At 54.7% G+C, this 14645-nt stretch overlaps 1 protein-coding gene across 1 annotated transcript; it reads left to right on the plus strand.

Moving 5' to 3' along the window:
* Window positions 1–862: 862 nt before the first annotated feature.
* Window positions 863–11956, plus strand: LOC133340360 (protein-glutamine gamma-glutamyltransferase K-like). The gene is made up of 14 exons (XM_061548504.1): window positions 863–878; window positions 1391–1583; window positions 2335–2543; window positions 3837–3955; window positions 4381–4482; window positions 5340–5520; window positions 5991–6129; window positions 6639–6742; window positions 7623–7711; window positions 8212–8365; window positions 9562–10047; window positions 10436–10596; window positions 10957–11093; window positions 11674–11956. Exons 1-14 carry the CDS (start codon window positions 863–865, stop codon window positions 11813–11815), a joined length of 2232 nt encoding a protein of 743 aa, XP_061404488.1. The 3' UTR covers window positions 11816–11956.
* Window positions 11957–14645: the final 2689 nt, after the last annotated feature.

The raw sequence follows: 14645 nt of genomic DNA on the forward strand, positions 1-14645 counted from the left end.
TGGTTAGCGCACTCAACTCTAAATCAGTACCTGATTGCGGTGTGTAAACACCATCACTGGGGAGACAAAGGCGGCCGGCCTTGGTGTTGGCCATATCACGCGCTGCACGTGGGGGGCGCGTGAGACCGCGCCTAACGCACTAATCTGTATCGCGGTCTTCACTATTGTTCAAGCTGTCGTCACGCCAGGGTGAGTCAGAGTCACATCGCGCAACGAAAACCGTGCGACCGCCGGCCCAATCCACTCACGCCGCCCGCGCGGGCACACGGGCCAGCAGCGAGATCCCAGCGCTGTCAGGGATAATCGTTCACATTTATCCCAATTAGCCCCGACGTCTCATCACGGCCAAACGGAACACCGATTACAGAAGCATTCCAACACAAACGCGAGCTGGCTCTTATCTTGTGGCTACACGCCTCGGCTGGGATAGAATTCACTGTCGACGAATTTCCCCGAAGTCTCCTCAATCAGCCGCCACAACAGTCGGGGTCATCGGAAAGGGGGGAGGTGGTCCCGGCCATCTTATCAATAGATAGAAATTGGGTGCAATGAGTCTCTCTCTTCCTTCCCTCTGCCTTCTGGGAGTACCGCCCATCCCCCGCGCAATGGGCAGTAACCCCACCTCGAACCCTTACCCGCCCCGCAGTCAAAGGCTAAGTGTTAATTAGAGGTCCTCGTTGCAATTACCTGGGTGCGCCTCCCCCCCACCCCCATCCCAACGCCACTCACCCAATCCCCGCTAAGCGCTGCTGTAATCAGCAGTGATTGCCGCCCTCGCCGCGGGCGGGGGTCGTGGCCTTTTAAAGGGAAACGCGGGAGGGAAGCTGCAGCGGTATCTCTCTCTCTGCGGCCCAGCGCAGCGATGCCTCGCGATACAGGTGAGGGTCTGAGGGTCAAGGTGAGGGTCTGAGGGTCAAGGTGAAGGTATGAGGGTCAAGGTGAGAGTCTGAGGGTCAAGGTGAGGGTCTGAGGGTCAAGGTGAGAGTCTGAGAGTCAAGGTGAGAGTCTGAGGGTCAAGGTGAGAGTCTGAGGATCAAGGTGAGGGTCTGAGGGACAAGGTGAGAGTCTGTGGGTTAAGTTGGGTATGTGAGATCAAGTGAGGGTCTGGGGTCAAGGTGAGAGTCTGAGGGTCAAGGTGAGGGTCTGAGGGTCAAGGTGAGAGTCTGTGGGTCAAGGTGAGGGTCTGAGGGTCAAGGTGATAGTCTGTGGGTCAAGGTGAGGGTCTGAGGGTCAAGGTGAGAGTCTGTAGGTCAAGGTGAGGGTCTGAGGGTCAAGGTGAGAGTCTGTGGGTCCAGGTGAGGTTCTGGGGTAAAGGTCGAGTGTTGTAGCTTGTGACCACCCTGCGTGTATCCTCACCGTGACCTCCCCCCACCTCCCCACGGGACCTCAGTGGGCGAGCGCCTGGTCGTGTTGCGCGTGGAGAGCGCGGGGAATGAGGAGGCGGCGCGCGAGCACCGCACCGGCGGCTTCGCGCAGGCGCAGCTCGTGCTGCGGCGCGGGGCCCCGTTCCGCCTGCGCCTCAAGCTGAGCCGCGCCGTGCAGCGACACCGCGACTCCATCGTCCTCGAGTTCAGCACCGGTAGGTGGACAGCGACGGGGCGTGGCCAGTGGAGGTATGGTCGTTTTTACTAATTTTCAGAGGGGGGCCACTTTCGCCCATAAGAAATCAGTATGATGGCTGCCACACATTTGGAACCAATGGGTTTGAGAGCACGATGGGGTGTTTTCACATGAGTGTATTGCCCGTGGCCGCACGACGTCAGGGGTCGCACTAAAGGTCACCAGGGGCCACCAGTGGCCTGCGGGCCTTGCAATGAAGAACGCTGAGATAGGAGGTGGAGTTCAGCACCAGTCAATGGACAACAACAGGGCGCGGCGGGCGGGGAGAAGGGCAGAGCCCTGGGTGGGGAGTGGAGTGACGGTGCGAGGTTACGATGGCGTCGTGATGCAGGGGGGATTCTAGAGGCGAGGAGAGGATGTGGGGGTGTTAATGATGGAGACATGACGCGTATGATAGGATAATGATGTTGTCGGTTGCGTGGGTGATTATGGGGAAGATGATGCTGATGATGTTGGAGGTGACGGGAGGATGTGATGATGGTTTTGGGTATGATGGATGAATAATGCTCATCTGTGAGGCTGAGTCGACCTAGGAGAGGCCCAGGACCCGGTTACATATTCTGATGTCGACAGTGAGCGGAAGTAGTAGTGTAGTGCGCGAACCACTATGCCACCGCTACCCCCCCCCCCCCCCCCCCCCATTTACACACCCACACGCACGCACGCAGAGAGTGCAGGACCTCCCGTCTCCGTGCCCGTGGGACCGCGGCTTAGCGAGGAGACGTGGAGCGCGACCCTGGGCGAGGAGACCTCGGGAGGGGGCCAAGGGGTCGAGATCGAGGTCACGGTGCAGTCTCCTCCGCACTGCCCCGTCGGCCAGTACCGGCTCGCGGTGGCGGTGAGCCCCGCCGGGGGCTTGCCGGTACGCACGGCGCCCGGGGTCTGTCCCGACCTCATCATCCTCTTCAACCCGTGGTGCAGAGGTGGGAGCTCCTGCGTCTTGACCAAGAATAGATTAGAATCGATACTCATAAGTACAATATTTAACAGCGTGAGACATCAGTGGTCAATAGTCAATGGATGGGGGAGGGCCAATTGCCGAGACAGGTACCTGGGTGGTCTTCACGAGTCCGGAGAGCAAAGGGAAGAGACGATTTCAGTGCAGGTGGTGGAAGCCTGCAAGGGGAGATCTGTGTGTCTCTGTATGGGACTGTCTGTGTGTGTCTATTATTCTCTGTGTGCGTCTTTGGATCTCTGCGTCAGTCTATGAGTGTATGTGTCTATGGGTCTGTGTGTTAGTCCGCGTGTTCCCGTGTGGGTCCGTGAGTGTCTGTGTGAGCGTGGTGTAGGAGCGGTGGTGTAGCAGTTAGCGCGCTGCGCTATGAACCTGGCGAACCGAGTTAGATTCCCGCTCACGGCCAACACCAGTGACGATTATTTGAACCGGTCCTGGGCCTCCCCTAGGTCGACTCAGCCTCAAATGAGTACCGGGTGTGGTGTGTAGCAAACATCGCCACTAGGGAGACAAAGGCGGTCGGGCGTGGTGCTGGCCACCCAACCCCCTCGTGTACCGTTCTGGCCTTCATAGGTGCTCGCTAACAGCACTTGCCCCTACAGTCTGTTAAGGCTACATGGGGGATCTTTGTCCTTGTTTGTATCTGTATGGGACTGCAAATCTGTCTGTGTGTGTCTGTGTGGGTCTGTGTGTGTCTGTGTGGGTCTATGCGTGAGTCTATGGGTCTTTGTATGAGCAGATGGTAGGAGACTGTCATTGAATATCGTGGAGGTCGCTGCGTGGCTCTGCTGTGCAGTGGCTGCGGGAACCGGTGGAGGGTGGAACACGTTGGCATTGAACTTTCTGTGGTGGCATCAACGGACGTTGTCCGTGATGACATCTTGACAATCAATCAAATCAATATTCTTCTTTCGCACGGCTGACGGAGATGCAGAGCAACAACGACAAATCCACACTCAGGCAGTTCAAGCCCGGATAGCTGCGTCAGGGGGAGTGGACCATCGTCCCAGGGGCCTGCCTGGCGCGTCTAATTGGCCCTGAAGCAGGCCCGCTGGCCTGGCTCGTGTTGTCATTGTCCTGTCACGTGATTCCTCACGTGACAAGAGTGGACCGCGTGACGGCTGCCATCAATCAAATCATTCGGCATGCTCGATCATCAACAGCCGATCAATAACGTTGCAGCTCTTGTCGATATTACAAAGCGGACCGAGTGACCGGACGTTTGGCGTGCTCGGGACCCCCCCCCCCCCCCCCCCCCCAGGAGACGCCGTCTTCATGGAGCCCGAGGAACACAGAACGGAGTTTGTTCTGAACGAGACGGGTCGACTGTTCTACGGAACCGCGCAGCAGATCGGGACCCGCGCGTGGAACTATGGGCAGGTACGTGTAACCAGCGTGGCACGCGTGTGTGCAGTCTGTATATACTGTCCCATGTTACCTGTGTGGACAGTCATGGGCACACCTTGACGCGTGCACTCAATGGCAGCCGTGACATTTCCAAAGTGAGCCCTGACACACACTCCGACTCGAACGCTAACTTCAGCCATAACTGATTAAGTGGTACCCCTACTACTTACTCTAACACTTGCTCTAACACTTGCTCTAATACACACCCTAACCCGATCATTAACACAGTTTACAGCCTTAACTCTTCTAGCCCCGATCACACCCCTACTACAAACACACCCCATGTCTAACACACAACTTACTACTTACACTAACACACAACTTACTACTTACACTAACACACAACTTACTACTTACTCTAACACACCCCTACCCCTAACCCAACCCGCGGCCCGCAGTTTGCGAGCGGGGTGCTGGACGCGAGCCTGCACCTGCTGACCTCCATGGCCTGGGGGCAGCGTGGAGACGCCGTGGACGTGGTGCGAACCGTGTCCGCGCTGGTAAGAAGATCGACTCAACACAAAGAAACAGACCCCCCCCCCCCCCCCCACTCTTTGTTTCCTCACTGCTGATGTTCACACACTGCTGCGTCAGATACTCGATTCAGGCTGAGTCGACCGGTTCAGATACTCGCCACTGTTACTGGTCGTGAGTGGGAATCGAACTCAGGTCTCCGGGTTTGTAGCGCGGTGCGCTAACCAGTACAATACCGCTCCCCATTAGAGACAAAGACAAAGATCCCCCGTATAGCCTTAACAGACTATAGCGGCAAGTGCTGTTAGCGAGCACCTATGAAGGCCGGAACGGTACACGAGAGGGTGGGTGGCCAGCACCACGCCCGACCGCCTTTGTCTCTCCAGTGACGATGTTTACACACCGCACCAGGTACTCATTTGAGGCTGAGTCGATCTAAGTAAGGCCCAGGACCGGTTCAGACAATCGTCACTGGTGTTGGCCGTGAGCGGAAATCGAACCCGGGTCGCCGGGTTCACAGCGCAGTGTAGCGCTAACCGCTGCACCACCGCTCCCCACACATTAGAGACGCACACAGAGACCCACGCATACGCAGAGAGAAAGAGAGGCCAAGGCGCTTGCTGTGATGGCCGAATATCGTTTTGGGGATTGTTTCGAAGTGAGCAGTGGAGAGAACGCACAGGAGGCAAGAGACTGCCTCACCAACCGAGCGGCCATAGGCAGTAAATAGACAGAGACACGGGCGGCCCACGTGGACACCGCGGATCGTAAGTCGCGGGTCGTCCCCGACCTACGGCAAGTTGGCTCCGAACTCACCCTTGAAGTGTTTCAGCTGTGCCTCCGCCCCCTCCCCCACCACTTCCACCCCCCCCCCCCCGCGAAGGTGAACGCGAATGACGAGAGCGGGGTCCTGGAGGGGAACTGGTCCGAGCGTAACGACTACTCCGGGGGGACCGCCCCCGCTGCCTGGACGGGTAGCCCTGACATCCTGAGAGAGCATCACCGGTCGGGTCGACCGGTCAAGTACGGCCAATGCTGGGTGTTCGCCGCCGTCACTACCACGGGTGCGGGGAGGGGCGAAGTCGTCTTGCGGATTTGACTTGTGGATTGACAAATGCAGAGACGAAAAGAAAGCGCGTGGATGAATGGGCGTACGTTTGTATAGCAAATGAATGGACCACTGAAAATTTGTTTTTATCATACTCTTTGGTTCTTTCGGTTAAGTCACAGAGGTATAAAATAAACTACGTGACTTTACCGAAATAACCAAAGAGTTTGGATTCCTGCAGTCACGAAAGCTTTAAATCAACATTTGTAATCAATCACCTTACACATGACCTGTGTGTGTTTCTTACGCGTGATCTATATGCATTTTACGCACGATCTCTGCCCTGTATATCCCCCCCCCCCCCTCATAATCTCTGTATGTTTATGTATGATCTGTACGTGCGCATGTAATATCAAGCAATATCTCTGTCGGTTTTCCGGATGTACGTATTTCACGCATGTCCCGTGTGTGTCTTCTTCCGCGAAGTGTTGCGCGCCCTGGGAATCCCGTGTCGCACCGTCACCAACTTCTCCTCGGCGCACGACACGGACGGGAACCTCGTCACGGACATCTTCCTCGACGAGAAGATGCGGCCAGACCGGAGCCAGACCAAGGACTCCATCTGGTGAGGGGCAGCCCCCTGCCCCACGTGCTGGAGCTCCATGCACTCTCTGCACCGTGACCTCCTGCACTGTGACCTTCTGCACCACGACTCCCTGCACCGTGACTCCCTCTCCCATGCAGACCGGCTCCCTGCTGAACACACTCTATGACCCCATATATGGCCACACAAACATAGCGATACACCGTATGGCCTTTAACAGACCGCTGGGGCAAGTGCTATTAGCGAGCACCTATGAAGGCATACAAGGCACATGAGAGAGGATGGGTGGTCGGCACCACCCTCGACCACCTTTGTCTCCCTAGTTGCGATGTTTACACATCGCACCAGATACGCATTTAAGGCTGAGTCGACCTCGGGAGATTCAGGACTGGCTTAGTTAATCGTCACTGGTGTTGGTGGCCGTAAGGGAGAATCGAGCTCGGGTCGTCGAATTCGTCATCGTACAGTGCACTAAACCCCCTCGCTCACAGACAGGACTCCAACTCATCCGCCTCGCGCACCTGTGCCAGGAACTTCCACTCGTGGAGCGACGCGTGGATGAAGCGACCCGACCTCCCGTCGGGATACGATGGCTGGCAGGTGGTGGACGGCACCCCGCAGGAAGCGAGCGCAGGTAACGCTCACCTGAGCGTCGCGAGGCGTGCCTCGCAGGTGGTATCACGTGGGACGATGGGTGGGGTGAAGGGACGATGATTGATGATTTTCGTGCTCATGTTACTTTTAAACGCAACGTGCGCGTGCGTCTGCGCCATGGCTCCTTGCACGGATCCGCTCCTCTATAGGGACCTCCCCACTGCCACGCTCGAGCTGATCGCGGCGGTGTATTTGACCATACTTCACCACGCTGGTCGGAGCGGGGTTGGTTGCAGGCGTGGCGGCGCAGGATTCAGCGCAAGGGTTCGTGTTGCAGCACTGCCCCTTTGCTGACCACGTGGCCCTTGCCAGATTGGCTCAGCGAGTGCGCAATCGGCGCGCCGTGTGGCAGCGTCCCCGGTTTGCCACGTGCAGCTCTCGTAGACGATGACAACAAACACGCACCCTGCTCTACGGAGCCTGACAGCGGTCATGATGATGGCGGTGGTGGTTCGCGTGGTACTTCCTATCAACCTAAAAACTTTTCATTTTTTTATATTACCAGGTAAGGCCCACTGAGATATATAGCTATAATTCAGATGCGACCTAGCCATCACAAACTATATCTCAACAAAGTGGCCTATCATATGTTAATGTGTTACAGGCAAATATTTTAAACGCATGTTGATTATAAATGTGGAGGGCAAAACCTGAGGACCTGGAGAAAAATCTACGCGACCATGAAGATAGACACGCAAACTCCAAATATGCAGGCGTCAGGGTCAGGATCGAGCCCACGACCTCCTGTATACCAGGCAAGGTAATTAACATCTCGCCACCATGGCACCCCCCCCCCCACTCCTTGTCTCTATGTGCCCCCCTCCCCGCCCCACCACCCCTACACTCCCACCACCACCCAGGTGTTTTCCGCTGCGGCCCGGCTCCCGTGGTGGCCGTGAAGAAAGGAGACATCAACTTGAAATACGACACCGCCTTTGTGTTCGCGGAGGTCAGCAAAGCTGCTGGACACTGTGATCTCCCATCACCGCGTGATCGCACCTTTCAAGCAGTCCCAACCATGAACCGAAACCCAGCCCGCAACCTAACTCTAACCCTGAACCCAACTATAATACCAACCCTAGCCCTAATAAAAACCGAATCCCAATCTTGACCCCTAACTCTATACATTAATCGATACAATCCTTCCCTAACCATCTGAATCCCAAGCCTGACACAAACAGTCTGACAGCTCACCTGTTCACCTGACCGACTACCCACGTGGTCACCTGCTCACGTGCTCACCTGTTCGCCCAATCGCCTCACCTACTCAACTATTCAGCCGTTAGCCCATTCACCTGCTAAAACGCTCACCTGCTCACCTACTCATCGTGTAACCTGATCACCTGCTCACCTACTCATCGTGTAACCTGCTCACCTGCTCACCTACTTATATGCTCATCTGCATATCCAATCGTCTGCTCATACACTCACCCGCTCACCTGCGCACAGGTGAACAGCGACCGCGTGTTCTGGAAGAGGCGTGCGGGCGGGGAACGGGAGCGGATCTCCGTGGAGACCGACAGCATCGGCCAGAAGATCAGCACCAAGGCTCCGGGCAGCGACGCGCGCCTCGACATCACAGCCGAATACAAACCCCCTGAGGGTAACCGCGAGCTCGGGCAGCAGGGGGGCAGCGGCTATGGGGCCCGGGGTCAGACGGCGTAGTGACAGAGGCAATCGTAGTAACAATGTCAACTTATAGTAGTAGGTTTTTACCCTTTAAACTGGTACAAAAACTGACACCTTTATACAAGGCATCATGTTTGCAATAACCACAACACAAGCAGTCAAAATGCAAACAAAAGCAACACAACTCTGATAATGATAATGATATGCACTGTCCTTGAAGTTGATTGGTCCACACCCGAGACAGCTTTTCTTAGAGCCTAGTCTCCATTGGCGTTGGACCAGATGACGCCAAAAGGCGTACAACTCAAAAACAGCGGTCTGTCAATTAGTAACGCGCCACGCGCCTCCGCACTGCATTCGCTCGCTCTCGTAAAGAGAGAGGACGACTCAGAGGCACCAGCAGGAGGAACGACAGACGAGCGAGAAGGTAGCCAAATGATGAATTCGCGCTACCAACAATTTCTCAAGCTCTGCGGTCCTCTATACATTAGAATGTTATCGGGCAATTAATGAGTATTTACACGTTGGAGAAAGCCGGAGCGCCCGGACAAAATCCACGACGTGCGAGGGGGAACACTGTATCCCACGAAGACGAAACAGATGGAGCCCACGTGTTTGCTGTTGTGCCGCTTTCTCCTGGCGAGCTAGGATACGACACCACGGCGTCCACGGGAAGGGAGTTTCACAAGATCTGTGTGTGATCCACCAACCCTTCGTTGCCTCTACAGTGGCTGCAGTACACACCACGTGCACAGACGCCACCGGCCGGTAGGGTCAGTGGGCAGATGGTCAGGGGCCAATGAGCAAGGGGGAGGATAGAGAAGGGCAGCGGCGAGTGGGTTAGTGGCGCGGAATGTTCGAGGGATGAAAATGTTGACTGATTTTTATTGAATACAACTAGAACAATTTACAAGTATGCGTTGATCGATATGATGTTGATTATAATGTTTAACGATAATTATATTGAAATTAGGATATGCAGGAGATAGTGATGATAATGCTAATGTCTTTACGAATGGTGATGGTAGGGAACTATCAATCTGGTGATGGCTGGGGAAGTTGATTACGATGCTGCGACTATTGCTGTAGCTGCTGAAATAATAATGATGCTGCATCTGCTGCTAACGATGACGATGCCCCTCGTCCACCCACCTTCGTCCACCCCCGCAGGCTCCGAGGAGGAGCGCCGCGTGGTGGCGCACGCACTCAGCCTGCTGAAGCGCGCGGGTGCGGAGAGGGGACCCCGCGAGGTGGAGACAGGAGGGGCAGGGTCCCCCCAGGGGGACAACGTGAGCGGCGCAGGTGGTCCTGGCGGGGTCGAGAGGGGAAGAGACGCAGCTGATATCGGCGGGGCTCTGGATGAACGCTCCTTTTTAAACCCCGATGGACACTTCATTGCATCCCTTGGCGGGGACCCTATTGGGCCCCCGGTGGGCGGGGAGCCACGACCCCCCGAGGTGACGCTGGCGGTGCGGGTTCTGGAGGAGACCGCGCTGGGCCGGGAGTTAACGGCCGAGGTGCGCGTGGCGAGTGCGAGCGCGCGACCCCGCGTGCACGTGTGCGTGCGCGTGCGGGGCCACGGGGCCACGTACACGGGCGCCAACCTGGGCGGGTTCGAAGAGGAGGAGACTCTGCTGGAGCTGGGACCCCACGAGGGTGAGACGGAGGGAGGGAGAGAAGAAGGATGATTATACGAGTATTGTATTTGTGTGCATGCGTGTATATGAACGGCAGTCTAGCGATTAGCGCTCTGTGCTACGAAACCCGGGGACCCAAGTTCTATTCCCGATCAGGACCCACATCAGTGATGATTTTCTGAACCGGTCCTGTGCCTCGTCCCCTAGGTCGACGCAGCCTCAAATGAGTAGCTGGTGCGGTGTGTATACATCGCCACTGGAGGGACAAAGGCAGTCGGGCGTGGTGCTGGCTACCCACCACCTAGTGTACTGTCCCGGCCTTCATAGATGCTCGCTAACAGCACTTGCCCCAACAGTCTTATTTGAAGGCTCTACGGGGGGACCTTTGTCTTTGTTGTCTGGCACAGAGCGGCGCGTGCTGGTGCGCGTGCCCGCGAGCGAGTACCTGCACCTGGCCGTGGACCATTTCGCGCTCGTGCTGGTGGCGTGCGCGCGCGTGCTCGACACGGGCGTCGAGGTCGCGCGCGTGCACGTGGCCCGCGTGCGCTCCCCGCGCCTACGCGTGCACGTGAGTGGCACACTACAGCAACATTAACAACAACAACAATAACAACAACAGCAGCAACAACTATATTTCTCAAAATAGATTTTGGGAATCATAAATCCTCCTCCACCAGACACGGTGGTGCTATGGTACAATGGTAGATGGTGGTGTGTTTATAATGGCATGATAATGGTGTGATGTGAGATGATGCTGTGATGTTAGATGTATGTTGAACTTATTTCGCACCGTACGTAGACAAGGGCTAATCGGAGGTGTGTTTGCAATGGCATGATGGGATAATGACGGTGTGATTATGATCATGGTGTGATAATGGTGCGGTGGTAGATGATGGTGTAACAATGATGCTGTGATATCCCCCCACAGGTGCCCGAGGGGGCCCACGTGGGTCGCGATCTCATCTCCGAGCTCTGCTTCACGAACCCCGTGGCGCGCGTCCTGCACCGCGTGCGCGTGCGTGTCGAGGGAGCCGGCGTGCACGCGCCGGGCACCATCCTCGTCGGGTATGGCGCAATCGTCACAAGTTCACGATCATAAGAAGATCAAATATATCATAGAAGGTGTTTCGGGCAACGGCCCTTCTTCATAGCACACGTGTTATCGATTGAACCAAACACATGTGCTATGAAGAGGGATCATCGCCCGAAACGTCCGTTATTATATTATTTTCCTTTTAAGACCAGGATGTTATTACGTGCGTATGCAACATTGTAAACGCAATCTCACAGTACTGTCCATGTGTTTAGTGACGATTATACCTGATGCTCACGCTGCTGCTGCTGCTGATGATGACACGTGCCCGTATGTCTTTCTTGACGATAGTGTAGCGGTGAGCGTGATTCGTTATGCACCCGCGACCCAGTTCTGGGCCTCCCCTAGGTCGATTCAGCCTCAAATGATTATCTGGTGCGGTGTGTGCAAGCTTCAGCACTGGGGGTACTATAGGCGGTCAGACGTGCTGCTGCCCACAGCACCCGCTCATGTGCCTGTCCCGCCCTTAATAGGTGCTCGCAGTACTTGCCCCAACAGTTTGCTGTAGGCTATACAGGGGACATTTATCTTTGTGTGTCTGTCTCGGCGCAGGGACGTGGAGGGGCACGGCCGCGTGCGCATGCGCGTGCCCGTGGTTCCCAAGCGCCCCGGGGAGCTCACGCTGATCGCGAGCCTCGACTGCACGGAGCTTCCGCAGGTGCACGGGGGAGCCACCTTCCAGTGCGAGCCCTGAGACTTCAGCATCACCACCATCATCAACATCATGAGTCAACCACCATCATCAGCATCAAGAGTGGTACCACCATGATCGTGATCGAGTGAACTATCATGAACGTGTTCATCATCATCAAGGTCGCACTCATTACACACAAAGTGTTTGCCACAAATATATCACAAATTCCTTGCTGATCTCGTCAAGGAGCGTAAACCATCACGAGAACTCCACTCATCCTCGCAGTGGCTTTTGGATAGCCATCAAACAAAGACGGTCACTGCATCGCGCACTTTCAGATGCGCTTGTGTGGCCGTCTGGAGCACTCTTTCTTCCGATATCAGGAAGCCGCTGAAGCTATGCACTGTTAAATGTAGATTGAACACTCATTTATTTAGAAATGTGTTTTGTGTTTAGTTTGTTGTCCTTCCCCGCACCTCCGACTAGCGCGGTTGGCTACGCACGGTGCGAAAGAAGTTCAACGTACATGTCAATCACCACGATCGTGTTCATCGTCATAAGATGATCATTATCAGAATCATCAAATCGAATGGGGACCAGAAATCGTGACGGGGTGTGGGGGGTGGAAGAATAACCATTACAGAGCTGAGTCCCGTCAGCTCAACGTGACAGACTTCAGGAGCGATAGACGAGAACGCTACCGCGTGACGTCACTGGACTGCGGGTACTAATGAAGAAGGGGAATGACGTCGTTGATGTCACCTGTAGAAGTTGGACTCATTCAGAGACAGTATTCGTGATTAACAATCCCAGATCTTCGTGGCCAGTGACGTTTACGTAGCCACGCGCATCGCCATCGCTTCCTTCCTTCTTCCAATTCCCGCAGTTGTTGCAGACGACACTGCACCTTCGAGGTCTTTCGATGGTAACAGTCTGGCTCAAGGTCTTCCCAATTGAACTTATTTTATATAGATTTATATAGCGGCTTATTCCAAAGTGCTTTACAACAATTATAACATAAGATGATGGGCTATTAAAGGGGGTGGTGTAGTTATGGTGATAGGACAGGTGTGAGTGGTGAAGGAGGGGTAGCTATAGGGGTGAATATAGGGGTTGGGGTCGTGATAGTGCGAGTGATAGGGGTAGTAATATGGGTTGGAGTAATGTTAGGGGTAGTGATATGGGTTGGGGTAGTGATAGGAGTTGGGGTAGTGATAGGGGTAGTGATAGGGGTAGTGATAGGGGTGGTGATAGGGGTTGGAGTAATGATAGGGGTAGTGATAGGGGCAGTTATAGGGGTAGTGATAGGGGTTGGGGTAATGATAGGGGTAGTGATAGGGTTTGGGGTAATGATAGTGGTAGTGATAGGGGCTGGGGTAGTGATAGGGGGGTGGGGGCTGGAAGTAGCAGCAGGATGGACTCGGGCAGAGGTCGTCATCCAACATAACAAGAAGATTTATTTTTTATTCGGAAAACAACCCCCTCCCTTCTCAATATTTTAAGAGCTGCAATGCACGTCAATACGAGAGGGTGGGTCCTAAATAAATAAACAACGTTATAAAGCTGTCCATAAATAGGCACATGCGGCTCCAGAGCCGCAGGTTGCCAAGCCCTGGTGTCGGGAGAAGAGATGGGTTGTAGGGGAGGAGCAGAAGCAGGTCAGTGAGGATGATTGCTTCATGATCGCCCAACTTCTGGGTGCCACTCCAATGCCCGGCTCGGTAAATTGCCCTCATCTTCCACCTGTGTCCCGCCCGTCTCAACCTCCTCCTACTCCTGATCCTTCCCACAACATTTTGCTGCCACGTGCTATTCCATTCCTTCAAGTTGCTTACCCTATTCTCCTCCACTCTACGCACGTGTCCCATCCGCCACAGCATCAACGCCCCTTCACAGTTACCACTTGTAATAGAGATGACGGCACATTTTAAATCGCTAAGCATTAAAGCGACAGTAATTGAAGCTGTAAACAATTAATGTAATTATTTTCTCTGACGCTGGCCCCACCCATCACGGTAAGTCACGAACAACTCCAAGCAGCAGAAAAAACATTATGTTCCATGCAATTATGTTCCATGCAATTATAATCGATTATCTTCATGATAGGCGAGCGGTGGCAGAGCAGTTCGCGTGCTGCGCTACTAAACGTGCCGAGCTAAGCAGGCGGTCGCGGCGACAAAAAACCCCCGTGTAGCCTTTAACAGATTGTTGGTGCAAGTCCGGTTAGTGAGCACCTTTGAACGCCCACACAGTGCACGAGGGGTGGTGTGGCCAACAGCCACGCTCGGCCGCCTTTGTCTCCCCAGTGCTGGTGTTTCCACATCACACCGGGTACTCCTTTAAGGCTGAGACAACCTGAGCGCAGTGCCATTGCTGTTGCAGTAATTTACCTCCGTTCAGTTTGTCGCACCTTCTCCATGCGCTAATGCCCCCTCGCCGCTCAATTGCTGTGCACGAAGAGTCCGCACTAGAGAGGGGCGAGAGACCAAGTGCGGGCACCTTGGGAGATTTTTTTTTGTACCCAATCAGTGCGAGGGGCTGGGCTGATGTCAAATCCATTCAACTGAGGCCTTCTACTTTTCATTATAAAGGTTCGACTGAAATGAACCTGGCAGGATGCGCGCAACTTATTCGGAATGCGATGGATTTACTAAATATATCAACAGGAGTCTAACTTCGTTAGAAGACTCATGTGGGTTTTTGAACCCGTCAGTGCAGACTATTGCATGCTATCCCCTCTTAAATCCTTGGGGGTTTCCTCTGAGCACGTCAGAAATATGCGTTTGGAGTATTTAGCTGCAATACATTTGCACATCAACTTCGTTGGGTTATCATTTGTGGCCAGGTCGCGTCGCTGAAAGCTACATAGCTCAGTGGGCCTTGCCTGGTC

The sequence above is a fragment of the Lethenteron reissneri genome, chromosome 9, assembly GCF_015708825.2.
Source record: "Lethenteron reissneri isolate LAM-NWPU_2019-01 chromosome 9, ASM1570882v1, whole genome shotgun sequence".
In the NCBI taxonomy this organism is placed as follows: Eukaryota; Metazoa; Chordata; class Hyperoartia; order Petromyzontiformes; family Petromyzontidae; genus Lethenteron; species Lethenteron reissneri.

What these genes read in the sequence shown, in the direction of transcription:
- LOC133340360 (XM_061548504.1), top strand. An exon ending in CTCGAGTTCAGCACCGGTAG is followed by an intron (nt 1,584 to 2,334) that starts GTGGACAGCGAC and finishes ACCGCGGCTTAG; the next exon opens with CGAGGAGACGTGGAGCGCGA. An exon ending in CCCGCAGGAAGCGAGCGCAG is followed by an intron (nt 6,743 to 7,622) that starts GTAACGCTCACC and finishes ACCACCACCCAG; the next exon opens with GTGTTTTCCGCTGCGGCCCG.